Genomic DNA, 20,082 nt, shown 5'->3' with positions numbered 1-20,082 from the left:
AAGCTTTCAAGAGTTGGATGATTATTATGGACATATAATGTGGAATTTTTAAAGTTATAAAATAGAAAGATTTTCCCAATATTGTATTTCTGAGTTTGTCTATGACCAGCCTTACTAATCTATCACAGACTGGCACCAGAGGAAGAAATTAACTGCCAGTAAATACCTAAGGATATCAAAAATTTCCATCAAAGGCTGGCTTACAACAATCTGTTCTGCTGTATTATTAGCAACTTTTGAGCGCTTAAGCCCTAATGCAATGTCCTTTGATGGACAGTGCCCCCTTCAGTTTAACACTCACTTAATACTTCCTATAACTCCCTATTAGGCAGGATTTCTCCACCTTAGCTCTGTTGATATTTTGGGCTGGATAATTTTTTGTTATGGAGGCAGAGCTCTCCTGTGTGTTGTAGGATATTTTACAGCATCCCTAATCTCTATTTACCATAAGCCAGTAGCATCCACTACCACTGCCTCCTGCGCTAGGAGGTATGACAACTCCCACTAAATGGATAAACAGTGGGAAGGGAAATCCAAGAGGGCTTGGGAATCATGGAAAAGTTTAGAACAGTTACCAAGTGTTTAATTACATGACCTCTGTGACTTTTATGTAAGGCAGTCATTTATTTTATATAAACAAAACTTAAAAAGAAGACTTTTAGTTGCCAATTTGAAATACTTCCTCAGAAATTTTCAAAATCATCTCTAGATTAAAAATTCTCAAATATGTTTTATATAGAATGGTCACTTTTTAAATGAAATCTGACATTTAAAATACCATTGAATTCAAGTTTCTTCCTCTCCTCCCAACTCACACTTTGCCTTGTGGTAACTTGACACTGGTCTGATCACTTTTAATATACACATGTATTAGTACTTGTAAAGGCCTTTCATGTTACACTGCACCCTGGAGCAAATTTTAATAGACAGGTTATCAATTCTATAAACAATGGAGTTTACAATCAAAATGCTAATAAAGCTCTAAGAAGGTGTGCCTTGGTGACCTACTTACAATATTTTCTTTGAAGAATGACAGGCAAAATTTGTATGCATGGTTTCTTTATTGAGTCAGATTTTGGTACTTCTGATGAAGACATGTACCTTAGTATGTATGGTCAGCACTTTTTTCTAAGTCATGATTCAGTGAAACATTTTAGGAATGGAGCTTATTGCTCTTTTATTGAATATTAAAGTCTAATTATTCAGAAACTCATAAAACTACAAGGAATTTGTTAAAGAGTAAGTAATCCTGTTTTTCTGGACTGTTAACAAGCTTAATCCTCTATGTGCCTGGCAGCTTTTCCTGGACCCGAAATGGAACTCATTTTGACATAGATAAAGACCCTCTCGTCACCATGAAGCCTGGCTCAGGAACACTCATAATCAACATCATGAGTGAGGCGAAAGCAGAGACCTATGAAGGAGTCTATCAGTGTACAGCCAGGAACGAACGCGGGGCTGCGATTTCTAATAACATTGTCATCCGTCCATCCAGTAAGTCAGACCTGTTCGCTGAACAGGACCCTTTTTAAAGTCTGGCTCCAACACCAGCATCTGTTACATCATCCAAATAACCATTACAAGAAGGCAGTGGCATTGATGCCAATACTCTGACTTTATTTTGCATGAAAATCATCACCCTTTTCCACTTTTCCCCAATTCCTCAGCCTAATGTTTTGCCAAACCAGTGTGTCTTTTGTAGAAGTCCAGAATAAATCACCAGGGGTAAGAAAAATGCTTCTTCCTCAGATTGATCTAATTATTAATTTCTCCTGAATCTTAGGCACAAGCATAGTCCATATAGTCAGATGGAGATAAATTCAATATAAAATGGGTAATTGAGGTATAAGTGTTACTTCTTTAAACATTTTTTAATTGAAATATGGTTGATGTACTTTATTATAAAGGTTTTATGTATATAATATAGTGATTCACAGTTTTAAAGGTTATACTCCATTTAGAAATATGGTAAAAATTGGTTATATTTCCTGTGTTATGTAATATATCCTTGTAGCTTATTTTATACACAGCAGTTTGTAGTTCTTAACTCCTTCCCCCTATATTGCCCCTCTCCTCTTCCCTCTTCCCACTGGGAGCCACTAGTTTGTGAGTGAGTATGTATCTGTGAGTCTGCTGCCTTTTTGTTATATTGACTAATTTGTTGTATTTTTTAGATTCCACATATAAATGATATCATCTATTTGTCTTTCTCTGTACAAAGAGACCTATTTCACTTATCACAGTATCCTACAAGTTCATCTATGTTGCTGCAGGTGGCAAATTTTCATTGTTTTTTATGGCTGAGTAATATTCCATTGTGTGAAAATGAAAGTGTTAGTTGTTCAGTCATGTCTGACTCTTTGCAACCCCATGGACTATATAGCCTGCCAGCCTCCTCTGTCCAAGGAATTCTCCAGGCAAGATTCCTGGAGTGGACAGCCATTCCCTTCTCCAGGGAATCTTTCTGACCCAGGATTGAACCCAGGTCTCCTGCATTGCAGGCAGATTCTTTACCATCTGAGCCCCAGGGAAGCCCAATATTTCATTGTATGTCACACACACACGTCTTCTTTATCCAGTCATCTATTGATGGACACTTAGGTTGCTTCCACATCTTGGCTATTGTGAATAATGTTGCTATGAACATGAACATTAGGGTGCATATATTTCTTTAAACATTTTTATATCAAAATTTCACTGGAAACAGAGTGGCCTCATTATCTTGATATTATTGTAACTCTTTTTGCAATAGTCAGTACATCCTCTCAACAACCCAAGAGCATGTATTTAAAGAACAGTGGCTATTTGAAGGTCTGGTCATTTTTAAAGCTTTTTTCAATTATGCATATAATATGTGTGCTTTATAGAACAAATCAACTACAAATGAACAAAAAAGAAATATAAAAATTGTTCACAAATCCTTTCACTCAAGGAAATTACTGTTTTTTATATTTTTACCTAGGCAGATATGTGTGTACATATTGAAAACAAACTCATTCTGAGTTTGTAACCTTTTTGGCTTATCTACATATCATGTGTATTATATTAATCTTATACTTATTGTCTAACTGTCTTTATACAACATCTAACACTATTTTATTCAAAAGTTTAGGTTTACCATTATTTCTTTCACAAATCTTTTTACATATATAAGTGTTTTTCGTTCTTTTGTGAAAAACATGCTTTTAACAAAATCATTATGTATCTTCAAGGATTTATTTAATATAAATTCTTAGACATGGACTTGCTGACTCAGAACTTATATTATGAATGTCATTTTTTTGAAAATTTGTTATCTTAATTTCCATAAATTCCAAGTTACTATTTCTCTACAAGTTTGGTTTACCTTTCTTTCTAGTGCTTTTTTTGTTTTCCAGTGCAGCAATAACTTATAAGTTATTATTTCATTTTATTAGGGTCACCGTTGTGGACCAAAGAAAAGCTTGAACCAATAACACTTCGAAATGGCCAATCTTTGGTCCTTCCTTGCAGACCACCAGTTGGGTTACCACCACCCATAATATTCTGGATGGATAATTGTAAGTTTTAAAAATATGAACTTTCTTCAAGAGTCTTATGATTATTGGCTATCCCAATCAATGATTACCTCCTGTGATTCATGTTTATAAGTTTTTTTAGAGATGCTCAGGAAAACAAATCGCATATCATTTCGTTCATTTGCTCTGTTTTATTGAACACCTACTATGTACCTACTTACCTTGATTCATAGACCTAACATTCCAGGTCCTATGCAAAATTGTTCTCTACAGCATCGGACTTTACTTCCATCACCAGTCACATCCACAATTGGGCATTGCTTTCGCTTTAGCTCAGCCTCTTCACTCTTTCTAGAGCTATTTCTCCACTCTTCTCCAATAGCATATTGGACAATTACTGACCTGAGGAGTTCATCTTTCAATGTCATATCTTCTTGCCTTTTCATACTGTTCATGGGGTTCTCAAGGCAAGAATACTAAAGCAGTTTGCCATTCCCTTCTCCAGTGGACCACATTTTGTCAGAACTCTCCACCATGACACATTGGTCTTGAGTGACCCTAAACAACATGACTCATAGTTTCATTGAGTTAGACAAGGCTATGATCCAAGTGATCAGTTTGATTAGTTTTCTGTAATTGTGGTTTCCATTCTGTCTTCCCTCTGATGGATAAGGATAAGAGGCTTGTGGAAGCTTCCTGATGGGAGGGCTGGCTGTGGGGGAATCTGGGTCTTGTTCTAATTCTAAGCAAGAATCCCTTAGAAGAAATGGAGTAGCCCTCATAGTCAACAGAAGCATCCAAAATGCAGTACTTGGGTGCAATCTCAAAAACAACAGAATGATCTCTGTTCGTTTCCAAGGCAAACCATTCAATATCACAGTAATCAAAGTCTATGCCCTGACCAGTAATGCTAAAGAAGCTGAAGTTGAACAGTCCTATGAAGACCTACAAGACCTTCTAGAACTAACACCCAAAAAAGATGTCCTTTTCATCATAGGGGACTGGAATGCAAAAGTAGGAAGTTGAGAGATACCTGGAGTAACAGGAAAGTTTGGCCTTGGAGTACAAAACGAAGCAGGACAAAGGCTAACAGGCTTATGCCAAGAGAACGCACTAATCATCACAAACACCCTCCTCCAATAATACAAGAGACCACTCTACACATGGACATCACCAGATGGTCAACATCGAAATCAGATTGATTATATTCTTTGCAGCCAAAGATGGAGAAGCTCTATAGAGTCAGCAAAAACAAGACCAGGAGCTGACTGTGGCTCATATTATGAATTCCTTATTGCAAAATTCAGCCTTAAATTAAGAAAATAGGGGAAAACACTAGAACATTCAGGTATGACCTAAATCAAATCCCTTATGATTATACACTGAAAGTGAGAAATAGATTGAAGGGATTAGATCTGGTAGATAGAGTGCCTGAAGAACTATGGAAGGAGGTTCGTAACATTGTATGAGAAGCAGTGATCAGAACCATCCCCAAGAAGAGGAAATACAAAAAGGCAAAATGGTTGTCTGAGGAGGCCTTACAAAGAGCTGAGAAAAGAAGAGAAGCTAAAGACAAAGGAGAGAAGGAAAGATATATCCATCTGAATGCAGAGTTCCAAAGAATAGCAAGGAGAGATAATAAAGCCTTCCTAAGTAATCAACACAAAGAAATAGAGGAAAACAATAGAATGGTAAAAACTAGAGAGCTCTTCAAGAAAGTTAGAGATACCAAGGGAACATATCATGCAAAGATGGGCACAATAAAGGACAGAAACAATATGGACCTAACAGAAGCAGAAGATATTAAGAAGAGGTGGCAAGAAACAAAGATCTTAATGACCTAGATAACCACGATGGTGTGATCACTTACCTAGAGCCAGACATCCTGGAGTGCGAAGTCAAGTGAGCCTTAGGAAGCATCACTATGAATAAAGTTAGTGGAGGTGATGGAATTCCAGTTGAGCTATTTGAAGTCCTAAAAGATGAAGCTGTGAAAGTGCTGCACTCAATATGCCAGCAAAATTGGAAAACTCAGCAGTGGCCACAGGACTGGAAAAGGTCAGTTTTCATTCCAATCCCAAAGGAAGGCAATACCAAAGAATGTTCAAACTACTGCACAATTGTACTCATCTTACACGTTAGCAAAGTAATGCTCAAAATTCTCCAAGCTGGGCTTCAACAGTACATGAACTGAGAACGTCCAGATGTTCAAGCAGATTTAGAAAAGGCAGGGGAATCAGAGATCAAATTGCCAACATCCATTGGATCATAGCAAAAGCTAGAGAATTCCAGAAAAACATATACTTCTGCTTCATTGACTACCCTAAAGCCTTTGACTGTGTGGATCACAACAAGCTGGAAAATTTTTAAAGAGATGGGAATACTGGACCACCTTACCTGCCTCCTGAGAAATCTGTTTGCAGGTCAAGAAGGAACAGTTAGAGTTGTCCAGTTCCTAATTTGGACTGGATCCAAATTGGGAAAGGAATATGTCAAGCCTGTATATTGTCACCCTGCTTATTTAACTTATATGCAGAGTACATCATGAGAAATGCTGGGCTGGATGAAGCACAAGCTGGAATCAAGATTGCTGGGAGAAATATCAATAACCTCAGGTATACAGATGACACCACCTTAATGGCAGAAAGCAAAGAGGAACTAAAGAGCCTCTTGATGAAGGTGAAAGAGGAGAGTGAAAAAGCTGGCTTAAAACGCAACATTAAAAAAATGAAGATCATGGCATTTGGTCCCATCACTTCATCACAAATGTATGGGGAAACAATGGAAACAGTGACAGACTTTATTTTCTTGGGCTCCGATATCACTGCAGATGGTGACTGCAACCATGAAATTAACAGATGGTTGCTGCTTGGAGAAAAAGCTATGACCAACCTAGACAGCGTATTAAAAAGTAGAGACATTACTTTACTGACAAAGGTCCATATAGTCAAAGCTGTGGTTTTTCCAGTAGTCGTGTATGGATGTGAGAGTTGGACCATAAAGAAAGCTGAGTGCCAAAGAATTGATGCTTTTGAACTATGGTGTTGCAGAAGACTCTTGAGAGTGAAAGGTTGTTGCTGAACCCACGAAAAGATGCCAGAATTCTTGGCCTCCGGAGGAGAAGAATTCAATCCGGGGCCAGAGACGAGGCTTAATCACTCAGAGCTTTTGTACAATAGAGTTTATTAAAGTATAAAAAAGATAGAGAAAGCTTCTGACATAGACATCATAAGGGGGCAGAAAGAGCACCCCCTTGCTAGTGTAGCAATGAAATTATATACTCTATAATTAGTTATTACAGTGAATCAAAAGAATGTCTGGAGGTTGTAAAGACCTCACCAGACCTACTTCCATAATTTACATTTTAAGATAACAGAATTAGCCAGAAGGTTTTTTCCAGAGACTGTCCTCAAGCAGGATACATTATTGTGATATAATCCTAAGGAATGTAGAGGAAAAAAATAGTTTGTCCTTTCTTCCTCCTTGAAAATTCCAGACCCTTCTCTCCTTGGGGACCCCTAGACTTCTTATCAACCTGCCTAGGAAATGACTCTCAAGAGTCCCTTGAACTGCAAGGATACCAAACCAGTCAATCCTAAAGGAAATCAGTCCCAAATATTCATTGGAAGGACTGATGCTGAAGCTGAAACTCCAATACTTTGGCCACCTGATGCAAAGAACTAACTCATTGGAAAAGACCCTGGTGCTGGGAAAGATTGAGGGCAGGAGGAAAAGGGGATGACAGAGGATGAGATGGTTGGATGGCATCACGGACTCAATGGACAAGTTTGAGCAAACTCTGGGAGTTGATTATGGACAGGGAAGCCTGGCATGCTGCAGTCCATGGGGTCGCAAAGAGTTGGATACAACTGAGTAACTGGACTGAACTACCATGTACCAGGTGCCTCTATAAATAAACCAAGGGTCCTGCTCTCACTGAATTTATATTTATTGCAGTGGGAATAAAAGGAAGGAGAGAAAGAAGCAGACTGTAAGTGTATTTAGAAAATATGCATCAGTTGACAGTAAGTGCTATGGACAAAAATAGGCAGAGTTTTGAGCAGAAACTTACAGGAATGAAAGAGCAGACAGACCTTCACTATCTGGGTGGAAAGAAAAAACCAGTGTAAGCCCCAAGGACAGGTGCATCCCTGGTGTGTGTAAAAGCAGCAGGGAGGCCAGTATGGCCAGGCTGACTAATCCAAGGGTGACAGGCAGAGAAGAGGTCAGGAAAGTCCAGGGACTCAATGCATAAGGCTTTGGCTTTTGCTTTCAATGAAGTAGGGACAAACTGAAGGAGTGGCTTCACCTGACACAGAACAGATAGTAAGAACGTCACTCGGTTCGTGCCTGGAGAATAGAGAGGACAGAAAGGAGAGAAGAGCAGCCTGTTAGGAGGCCAGTGCTGTGATCTGGACAAGAGTTGATGGGAACTCTGACTTGGGTAGTAGTAGTCGAGTGGGTAAGAAATAGTCAGATTCCAAATATAATTTCAAAGTCTCTTCTAAGATTTATTAGGGTCAGGATGGAGGCATGAGAGAGCAGAATCAAAGGTAACCCCAAAGACTAAGACTGAACAACTGGTAAAATGTAGTTGCCCTTTTCCTGAAACAGCAGAAGCCCATGGAGGAAAGGAAATAAAACTGCTCAGAATGTTTTGTGTCTTTTTATCATTTTTGTTCTTTTATCCCCAGTAACAGCTAATATTTTTTAGTTGATTTTTTATCTTATATTGGAATATAGTTGATTTGCAGTGTTGTGTTAGTTTCAGATATGCAGCCCAGTGACTCATTTATACATATACAAATTCTTTTCCCATTTAGGTTATTACAGAGTATTGAGCACAGTTCCCTGTGCTATATACAGTAGATGCTTGTTTATTATCTATTTTATATACAGTAGTAACAATAGCTACTTAGGCATTTAGTGCCCAAGTGCCTGTCACTTGGCTAAAGACTTTATATAAGTTATCTCATCCATTTTTTACAGCAGCCCCAGGAGGCAACTCAGATGACTTCACTTTTTGGGTGAGGGAACTGAGGCACAGGGAAATGAAGTCATTCATTAGTCATTGTAACATCTGTCCATCCCTCCTCTAACCTTAGGGGAATGTTTGTTGCTCTGCTCTCCTACCCTTCCAAACCTCCCATTAGCATGTGACTTTGGAGTTAGCATGTGTTTCTGCTTGGAGACTAGGAACCAGGGTTTTGAATGCAAGAAGCCTGGAAGGCATCCTTGTGAAGGTGTCCAGCAAGAGTTAGAGCTTCATGAGTCAGAAGAAAGATTCAGGGCTCTTTCTAGCCATTCGTGAATGTTAGTGCAGAGATGCTTCTTAGAATCAGACTCTGGAGGAGAGAATTGAGGGAAGAAGTGCGGGTGATGAAGAGCACAGCCTGGGGGCTGAGACCAGGAACCTCCTGGGACCAAAAATTTAGGGAGCAAAGAAAAGCAGATGAGAAAGAGCTGTGGCTTCAGTAAGAAGAAAAGAGAGAGAGGAGGTATCCCCAGAACAAGGGGAAGAAAAAGTGGCAAGAAGACAGAATATCAGTCGTTTCAAACACTCCTGAAAGATGAGACAGCTTCCAATCTGATCAATAAATAACTATGAATTTGGCAACATGGGGGTTGCCGTTGTCCTTGACGAATCCTTCAGGTGGAATGGTGGGAAGGGTTGAAAATACTTGTGGGGAATACGTTCTATTCTCAGTGACTTGATATCCTCTGAAATCACAAGCTGTTCACATTACAGAAGATAAAATCTAGCTTTCACATTTCATTTCCATTTTTGGCTCTTATATGAAATCGCTCAGAGAAAGTATCACAGAGAAGTGGAAAAAATATATATATAAATGGATAAATGGACAAAAATATTTTTCATATGATTATGTAATAATGTTTACAGATTTTGAAAGCATAAGTAACAAATCAAGTAGAACTGAGTGATATCTACGGTTTGGAACAACAGTATCCAAATCTCACTGCCAAAGTGAAGCCCAGTAATTGGTTTTTGCTTCTTATTCAGAAATGATGACTTTTCTGCTTAATAAAGAGATTTTTACATGTGAAGTCTCAGAATCATCTGAATACGAAACTAATTTTTTTTTCATATTGCACTGCTGGTTATGTCATTTCCGTACATTTTAGGCCATTGACAATGCATCTGGATTTTTCAAGTGAAATTGCATCTGGATATGAGAAAAAAATTCAGATATGTGTAGCATTCTCCTGGCAAGATGACCTTACCAAATTATTCCTATCTGCATATGTTCTTTTTCCAATGCAATGCAAAGGAATTCAATGGGCAAAGTGTTCCCACCCTCATAAAATCCCGTTCCCTTTCATTTGATCCCCCAACACTAATCCACAATAAAATACAACAGGAGAAATGAAAGACGATAACTATATCCCTATCTTTAACTCTTTGTATTCATAAAATAAACATACATTATTTTTCTGAGTTATTTTTTAAAACAACTCTTTCCCTGGTTAGTGACTTCAAACCATGAATTTACAACCACCAACCAAACCCCCATCTTGACCACAAACTTGGCTCACATGACTAACCAGCATCCTTTCAAAGTCTGTCTCCAGATTTCTGTGCCTTCTCCCACCCTAGGGAGCTGCAGGCTTTTACCCATCATTTTGCATTTCGTGATGATTGGGTAGGGTACCTGCTGCTGGAGGAACATAGCTGTTTGACTCAGACTGAGAAATCCTCCTCCCAGGAGATGTGTTTGTTTGTTGTTGTTTTTTTTAATAAATTTATTTATTTTAGTTGGGGGCTAATTACTTTACAATATTGTAATAGTTTTTGCCATACATTGACATGAATCAGCCATGGGTTTACATGTGTTCCCCTTCCTGGACCCCCCACCCACCTCCCTCCCCATCCCATCCCTCTGGGTCATCCCATTGCCCCAGCCCTGAGCATTTGTCTCATGCATCGAACATGGAATGGTGTTCTGTTTCACATATGATAATATACATGTTTCAATGCTATTGTCCCAGAACGTCCCACCCGCACCTTCTCCCTCAGAGTCCATAAGACTGTTCTATGCATCTGTGTCTCTTATTCTGTCTCGCATATAGGGTTATCGTTACCATCTTTCAAATTCCATATATATGCATTAGTATACTGTATTGGTGTTTTTCTTTCTGGCTTACTTCACTCTGTATGATGGGCTCCAATTTCATCCATCTCAATAGAGCCGATTCAAATGTATTTTTTTTAATGGCTGAGTAATATTCCATTGTGTATATGTACCACAGCTTCCTTATCCATTCGTCTGCTGATGGACATCTAGGTTGCTTCCATGTCCTGGCTATTGTAAACAGTGCTGCGATGAACATTGGGGTACACGCGTCTCTTTCAATTCTGGTTTCCTCGGTGTGTATGCCCAGCAGTGGGATTGCTGGGTCATATGGCAGTTCTATTCCCAGTTTTTTAAGGAATCTCCACACTGTTCTCCATAGTGGCTGTACTAGTTTGCATTCCCACCAACAGTGTAAGAGGGTTCCCTTTTCTCCACACCCTCTCTAGCATTTATTGCTTGTAGACTTTTGGATAGCAGCCATTCTGACTGGTGTGAAATGATACCTCATTGTGGTTTTGATTTGCATTTCTCTAATAATGAGTGATGTTGAGCATCTTTTCATGTGTTTGTTAGCCATCTGTATGTCTTCTTTGGAGAAATGTCTGTTTAGTTCTTTGGCCCATGCTAGAACACTTCCTAACACCATACACAAAAATAAACTCAAAATGGATTAAAGATCTAAACGTAAGACCAGAAACTATAAAACTCCTAGAGGAAAACATAGGCAAAACACTCTCTGACATAAATCACAGCAGGATCCTCCATGACCCACCTCCCAGAATATTGGAAATAAAAGCAAAAATAAACAAATGGGACCTAATTAAAATTAAAAGCTTTTGCACAACAAAGGAAACTATAAGCAAGGTGAAAAGACAGCCTTCAGAATGGGAGAAAATAATAGCAAATGAAGCAACAGACAAACAATTAATCTCAAAAATATACAAGCAACTTCTGCAGCTGAATACCAGGAGATGTTAACACTTGGCCGGAGGCAACTGAGAGGTGCGATTTTTCCTCGTTCTTTCACTTCAGAGCTGAAGCACTCCCAGTGAACTGAGTCAGAAGCCCCAGGAGGCATGCTAGCCAGCCAAGTGTAAGTTCACACATAGATCAGTGGTCCCACTTCCCTGAGTCCTTCATCTCCTTAGAAAATCTCCCCTCCCTTCTTAAGGCTAGACATTTCCTTGGACCTGAAGGGAAGTCTGTTGTTCAATGTGAAACTGGGAAGTCACAGTGCTGCTTGTTACTCATTTAATTACAGAGATTCTGTGAGGGACTAGGTGCATTTTCAGGGCTACAATAGTAGCCCAAGCAAATGACGGTCTCTGTCCTTCTGGAACTTAAATTCTAGTTCAGGGAGATGGGCTATGAGCCATACACACGACAGGTAAAACACACTGTATGTTAGAAGGTAATTGGTAAAACAGAAAAGAAAAAATAGAGGAGGTGAAGAAGGCTGGGTATGGGGAGGGCCTCTGAGGGACACATCTGCATCATTAAATCAATATTGCACCCTGTTGTTAATTGCCTGTTTGCTGCCTGATTCTCCAGTTAGATCCCTATCCTGGACTCAGACAAGACAAGGATCTTGGTCCATCTGACACTTTGCCCAGGGCCTAGGTCATCACCGTTAGGTGCTCTCACAGTATTGAGTATCTGACTGTGTATGTAGATGCAACCCAAGTTAACATCCTTATAAGCCTCCATAATGCATTTTCCGAGATACGTGTGTATCTGTGATTAATACTCGTTCAGTTCAGTTCAGTCGCTCAGTCGTGTCCAACTATCTGTGACCCCATGGACTGCAGCATGCTGGGTCTCCCTGTCCATCACTAGCTCATGGAGTTTACCCAAATTCACGTCCATTGAGTCGGTGATACCATCCAGCCATCTCATCCTTTGTCATCCCCTTCTCCCACTTTCAATCTTTCCCAGAATCAGGGTCTTTTCCAGTGAGTCAATTCTTCGCATCAGGTGGCCAAAGTATTGGAGTTTCAGCTTCAACCTTAGTCCTTCCAATGACTGGTTGGATCTCCTTGCAGTCCAAGGGACTCTCAAGAGTCTTCTCCAACACCACAGTTCAAAAGCATCAATTCTTCTGTGCTCAGCTTTCTTTATAGTCCAACTCTCATATCCATACATGACCACTGGAAAAACCATAGCCTTGACTAGATGGACCTTTGTTGGCAAAGTAATGTCTCTGCTTTTTAACATGCTGTCTAGGTTGGTCATAACTTCCCTTCCAAGGAGGAAGTGTCATTTAATTTCATGGCTGCAATCAACATCTGCAGTGATTTTGGAGCCCAAAAAAATAGTCTGCCAGTGTTTCCACTATTTATTTCCCCATCTATTTGCCATGAAGTGATGGGACCGGATGCCATGATCTTAGTTTTCTGAATGTTAAGCTTTAAGCCAACTTTTTTACTCTCCTCTTTCACTTCATCAAGAGACTCTTTAGTTCTTCTTCACTTTCTGCCATAAGGGTGGTGTCATCTGCATATCTGAGGTTATTGATATATCTCCCAGCAATCTTGATTCCAGCTTGTGCTTCCTCCAGCCCAGCGTTTCTCATGATGTACTCTGCATATAAGTTAAATAAGCAGGGTGACAATATACAGCCTTGATGTACTCCTTTTCCTATTTGGAACCAGTCTGTTGTTCCATGTCCAGTTCTAACTGTTGCTTCCTGTCCTGCATACAGATTTCTCAAGAGGCAGGTCAGGTGGTCTGGTACTTAGGGATTAACTTAAATGTTAGGAAAAGTGACACAAACTCTTTCCACAAAACATTTTTTGGTTTACACTTGGTTTCTAAAACCCTTCACTGGGCAACTTTAGTCTCACCTCTGCTCCCACTCTAGAGAAGTTAGGGTCTGGCAGGTACAGTTGGAATTTTAATACATATGTCTTTTCTTTTTGCAATTATTTGCTTTTACTCAAAAGAGTTTTGTAGAGGAAAAAAATACATGCAAGTGAAGTTCAGAGGACTGTTTATTAGTAGATACAGTTATCTTGCTAATTTGGAAAGTGGCCACTTTGTGATGGAATGATCTAGATAACTCTGCCGTTCTCCAGCCTTTCAAAGACTTCCGCAGAGTGAGAGAGTTTCCCAAGGTCTGAATGGAGACCTTTACTTTTCCAATGTGCTCCCAGAGGATACCCGGGAAGACTACATCTGTTACGCCAGATTTAATCATACTCAGACCATACAGCAGAAGCAGCCAATTTCTGTGAAGGTGATTTCAGGTAAGACTTCAATTTCCAGAAATTCTCTTGCAATGATGTTTACAAATGTATGCAAGTATGTTAATTATGAAACACCACTAACTTTGAAGTAAACAGATTCATTGATCAGGGAAGTACCTGTGAATACTCATGAAAGCATTGGCATGTGTATTATAGGAAGCTTGCCTACTTTACTGTATTTTACAGTTTTTACTGTTATTACGATTATTGTTTCTATGATAACTTCCTGAATCTATTGGTTTGGCCAAAACGTTAGTAAGATGGTACAGAAAAACCTGAATGAACTTTTTGGCCAACCCAGTTCTTAGTGTTCTGAGCATTTGCTTGTGGTGTATGCTCCACAGTGCCGTTAACTGGGAGTCCTGCAGCTTCAGTTATGTGTTCACAGCTTACTGGGTGGGGGTGGCTCAGTGAATTAAGGAAATAGTCATGTACAGTGTAAAGCACCGTTTTACTAGGGGGGGTGGTTTTTGTTGTGTTGCCCAGTACTTTTTTTTTTTGTACATTTCTCTCTCCCCTTCTTTTTGCCTTCTTCATAATATTCTGTTTATTTCAGTGGATGAATTGAATGACACTATAGCTGCTAATTTGAATGACACTGAGTTTTATGGTGGTGAGTTTTGGTGATTGATTGTAACTGGTATTTCTTCTTCATTGTAGAATTTAGTCCACTAACTTCACCTCCATGGCTGTTTAACCTTATTTCTTCATGAAATTCCTAGTTACATGTCTAATACCACTAGAATCAATGTACGTTTCATATAAATTTAGCTTTGAGCTCTCAAACATGTCATTAAAACATATCCCATGTTGTATGTATAATAACAAAAGTTACGATAACTGTTTTCATGTAAAGAATCACCCCACAAAATTTGAAAAAAAATCTTTCATATATGTTCAGAATTACATTTTTCATTTTTTGTCTGGTTCATAAACTTTTCTCATAGATTGATAAGAATTGGCAAGGTACATTAACCTGCTAAAATGCTAACATCAAAGTCTTAATAACCTTTAGCAACTAACATTAAGCAGATTTTGAGAGGAAAGCATTGTATTTTCCATCTGTTTTCACATGACCTTATCAATGTCATATAATTAGAAATAATATTTCTCTTATTTTAGTTTAAAATCAAGACACTATCTTCAGTGGCAATAATCTTTTAAAAATAGATTTAACATCATTCTTTTAAAAGGAAAAGAATTTTATTTCCTTAAGGGAAACATGGATCTCAAATATAGAGTCTATGAATGAAAATTATGGGTTCTGAATATGGGGTCATCTTAAATTATCCATAAGCTCAAATTTCTGCTGTACTAATTTTTTACCCTTGAGATATGACGTAAAAAGCACTAAGGTACTATCAATGGCCAGAGTAACATACCATAACTCCTGCTTTACTTTTATTTTATTTTTACCTTATTTCATATTATTTTATTTTATGTTAAAATACTCCTGAAAAATATGGACCTCGAAATCACTTTCAAAGTGATTTTTCAAAGGGGTAAGGTTTCCTCCACCATCTCTAAAATCTAAAGAAATCTCTAATTTGTCTTCAGTAATACGTTTTCTGGTGTTCAGCTTTTTCTTCTGAGAAGTGAGGATAATTTATATATTACCTTTTCAGTTTTTATGAGAATCAAGTAGATAACACATTTAAGTGTTGCACACTCTTAGAGGGCTGTTAGAACCTCAAGATAGTAGGATTTCTACTTTAAGTTCTTCTGAGAGGCCACCAGAGAATAACGACACATTTAGGCCAGGTCTCCATATGTTGCTTCTTCATGAAACATAAAGGTAGTCTCTCTCTCTCTCTCTCTCTATATATATATATATACCTCCCTGAGATCTCTGACTTGAGCCCTCTTTATTTTTTCATTGAGGAAACCAATTTTAATTTCTTTAACTTCACCCATAATCTGTGGCACACATTTGCCAGATCTCTCCCAGTCACTTTCTAGTTTTGTTTTGTTTTCTATAAACCTCGCAATTTGGGTATCTTGATATATTAGATGTCCACCATGATTTATCTTCATGATTAATCAATGGAATTGACTATAATGTTGTCCCTAGGGTAAACCAAAAGACCTTGTCCATTGTCCTATCTTTCAGAATAACCTAACATCTTCCAGAAAATAGACAGCTCATTTTCCCTTTGACCTGAGTACTCATCTTGAGAGGTAGATAATTTGATGACATAATTTTCCTCTCTGTGTCTACATTTTGAAACTTTACCAACCCACCAAAACATAGAACCATACATAGAACCCTAACCCAAATTAGGAAAATATAAAATGGAAAATAGTCCTCATTATTAGTGCTTATGCAACCAAAGTAGTTTCTACTTCTGGCCAACTGACTGAGTGATGCCTATTTATAAGGCAAGTAGTATGTATGTATTTGTTTAACAAATTTCACAATCAATGGTAAATGGATTTGAAAAGGGATTAGATTTTAGACAGTGAACTATTCTTCTAGAAATCCATATTCTTACTTTGAATGCATATTGATCTTGTTTGCAGCTAAATCACATAGACAGAGGCCACCAACATTTTTAACTCCAGACGGCAATACAAGTCGCAAAGAGGAATTAAGAGGAAATGTCCTTTCCCTTGAGTGCATTGCAGAAGGGCTGTGAGTTAACACTGTCTGTCTTGATGTCCATTTCTTATATAAACCTAGTAGATTGGTAGAGAGACATTAATATTGTATCATAGCAGGAATCATTGATAGAGACTCCATTAAGCAATCAAGAAAAATGTGATGATTACTTCTAAAATGGGCCATGTATTATTTCATATTATGAAAATATTTTGTTAATGTAAATGTTCCTTTAGAAATAAGTGTCAGTAATCACCTTGTGATTGCTATAATTGTAATTAAGGTTATTATTTTGCTACTGTTGTCTAACAGATCACCTCAAAACTTAGAGGCTTAAAACCAATAGCTGTTTGTCACTGATGATTTGTCTAGAAGTATGTAGAGCAATTGTGCCATAACAGGGTTGGTCTGACTGATTTCATTTGAGCCTGCTTACGCATCTTCTGAGCAGCTCAGCTGTGGGTTCACAGCTCTGGGTCTCCTGGCTGTTAGTAGGGCAGTGGAGCTCTTGGTCATGAATTTTTCACATCCTTCTAGGCGATCAAGCTCTGGCTTATTCTCCTAACAGCGGAAGCTCATTCAGCGTCTTAGTGCCTAGCCTTGACACTGGCATGCTGTCCCATCCTCTACCTCCTAGTGCTGGTCATGAGACCAGCTTCTTTGCAGCTGTCTCATCTATGTGTACACTTAGTAACTCAGTTGTGTCCAACTCTTTGTGACCCCATGAACTGTAGCCAGCCAGGCTCCTCTGTCCATGGGAATTCTCTAGGCAAGAATACTGGAGTGAGTTGCCATGCCCTTCTCTAGGAGATCTTCCCAACCCAGGACTCAAACCCAAGTCTGCCATATTGTAGGTGGATTCTTTACCATCTGAGCCACCAGGGAAGCCCTGTCTCATCTATGCATACCTCAAAACTGATACCACCCCCAGAACCCATGTGCCCGTGAGAGGAGTCCCAGGGAAGCCTCAGCTCAGCTGCAGGAACAGCTGTTATGTTAGGGAAACGCTGGAGGCAAGCTTCTGAATACTTTCCTCTCATGCCTGGCATAGAGCAAGTACCATTGGTAAGGCACAGTTGCTGGAACATTGACTGGACTCTCAGAAACGTGTTGTGATCATATGTTGTGATCTGTGCTGTCCTTGACCTGGTGACTCAGAGTATCACATTCCTCCCTAGAAGCCCAGAATCGGCCTCCAGGAAAAATTTTATTAATACCTCTGGAGACACATGGAGGCCCCTGCTTGCCATGTCAAGAAATAACACTATTCATGACCCAGTTCATCAAGTATATCTGTTCAGTTATTTTTATTCAAGTAAACAAATAAAAACAATTCTACAACCCATTAATCCCACTAGTATTTCTAATGATAAATATTGTGTTCTTCCTGAGGGCCTGGACCATTCTTTTTTTTTTTATCTTCCCAACAGGCAACTTGGAGAAGGCAATGGCACCCCACTCCAGTACTCTTGCCTGGAAAATCCCATGGACGGAGGAGCCTGGTAGGCTGCAGTCCATGGGGTCGTGAAGAGTCGGACACGACTGAGCGACTTCACTTTCACTTTTCACTTTCATGCATTGGAGAGGGAAATGGCATCCCACTCCAGTGTTCTTGCCTGGAGAATACCAGGGACGGCGGAGCCTGGTGGGCTGCCGTCTGTGGGGTCGCACAGGGTCGGACACAACTGAAGTGACTTAGCAGCAACACACAACTTAATGCTTGACCTATAGTTTGTGTTTGTGCATGCGTGCTCAGTCATGTCCAACTCTGTGACCCCACGAACTGCAGCCCACCAGGCTCCTCTGTCCATGGGATATTCTAGGCAACAATACTAGAGTGAGTTGCCATTTCCTTCTCCGGGGGACCTTCCCAACCCGGAGACTGAACTCCTGTCTCTTGGGTTTCCTGCTTTGGCAGGCAGATTCTTTACTGCCAGCGCCACCTGGGGAGCCCTGGTCTATAGTTTGTGCCGAGCCGAGCCGTGCTTAGTCACTCAGTCATGTCTGACTCGGGGAACTCATGGACTGTAGCGCACCAGGCTCCTCTATCCATGGTGATTCTCCAGCTAAGAATACTGCAATGGTTGCCATGCCCCCCTCCAGGGGATCTATAGTTTAGTGCTTAGTAAATATACTGAATGGATTTTTATTTCACCCTCATGAAAACCTTCTCAGGTCACCAGATCAAAACAAGCATTATTGTCTCCATTAAGGCAATGGAGGAAACTGAGGCCCCAAAAGGCCAGAGATCCAAAATCAGAGAGCAGTTTAGGAGTAGGGCTGGGATTTTGAAGCAGATCTTTTTAACTCTAAGCCTAAGTCTGACTTTTCATCTGTCTCTGTATTTCATGATTTAATAAGAAACATAGGTGAGAAATGGTTTAAGTAACATGTGAGTTGGGCCTACCTCTATCAATTGATACAATGTTTTAAAATATCACTAATAATGAAATTAAAATAACAGCACGATTCCTCTAATCACTTCATTCACATCATCAGATAGCCCGTTATAAGACAGGGAGATTCTTCCATTTGGTATGGAAATAGATATAGAAGTTTATGGGCACAAAAACTAACCTTTTTAAAGTTAGTTTTTCTCTAACCTTTCTTCTTTCTCCAATCTTTCTCTAACCTTTTTAAGTCTGGCTGATTAAAAAATTGTAACTTGAAGGACTTCCCTGTCAGTCTAGTGGCTCAGAGTACAGGGGGTATGGGTTCAGGAAGCTAAGATCCCATATGGCTCATGACCAAAAACCCAAAACATAAAAACAGAAGAAATATTAGAACAAAAATTCAATGAAGACCTTTAAAATGGCCCACATTAAAAAAAAAAAAAAAAGTTTAAAAAAATTGTAACTGGGTATCGTTAATTTCATAGTCATTCTTTTGATTGATATAGTCCAGCCATGCAAAATTTTCCAAGAGTGTCTCCTTCATCAGAACTTTGAAGATAATAATTAGGTCCCTTCAGTCAAGTAAGTCTCACTGCCTTTCTCAATAGATCCCTGAAGTCAGAGTTCACGGTGTGCCATCAGTTAGCTTGTGTGAAAATGGCAACTTACAGACTGAAATGTAAGGTTTTGAGCATTACTTAATAAAAATGTGGTGCTACTTAAAATATTTATCTGTTCCTCATGATCTTTATGTTTGTGACAAACTTGCATGGAAATTCACCTTCAAAAACAGGTGAATTTCTTTCGTGATGTTATTTTCTGTTTACCTTATCAGGCCTACCCCAATTATTTACTGGATAAAAGAAGATGGAACACTCCCCATCAACCGGACATTTTATAGGAACTTTAAGAAAACTCTGCAAATCATTCAGGTTACAGAAGCAGACTCTGGAAATTACCAGTGTATAGCAAAAAACGCATTAGGAGCCATCCGTCATACCATTTCCGTCACAGTTAAAGGTATATAATTGTCTAAAATACATGGTTGTTGCCTCCATGAGAAGCCCTGAATCTTTCATTAGATGCTTTTAATTATATTCTTCAATAATAATAATGTAAATTTATATCAATACTCATGGTATCTTGAATCTCTTCTCTTTGCCATTTATGGGACATCTAAATCAGGTTAAAAATTTGCTCCCTCAGATATTCCTTGCAGAGGATTCCAATTAATAAGTATTGAGAGAATGAAGG

General features: G+C 39.1%; 1 protein-coding gene across 1 annotated transcript in view; it reads left to right on the top strand.

Moving 5' to 3' along the window:
- Nucleotides 1–20,082, top strand: part of NRCAM (neuronal cell adhesion molecule) — a 320,682-nt gene that overhangs the window by 236,273 nt on the left and 64,327 nt on the right. Inside the window, 6 exon segments of the mRNA XM_081535995.1 lie at nt 1,298–1,494; nt 3,417–3,539; nt 13,666–13,836; nt 14,393–14,449; nt 16,357–16,468; nt 19,664–19,848. Of these exon segments, the coding sequence (XP_081392121.1) occupies nt 1,298–1,494; nt 3,417–3,539; nt 13,666–13,836; nt 14,393–14,449; nt 16,357–16,468; nt 19,664–19,848 (845 nt within the window).

This window comes from Giraffa tippelskirchi, chromosome 10 (assembly GCF_054371585.1).
Source record: "Giraffa tippelskirchi isolate mGirTip1 chromosome 10, T2T-mGirTip1v1.2.pri, whole genome shotgun sequence".
NCBI lineage: Eukaryota > Metazoa > Chordata > Mammalia > Artiodactyla > Giraffidae > Giraffa > Giraffa tippelskirchi.
Note: the sequence above shows the minus strand (reverse complement) of the source record. Positions and strands in the feature narration are given on the sequence as shown.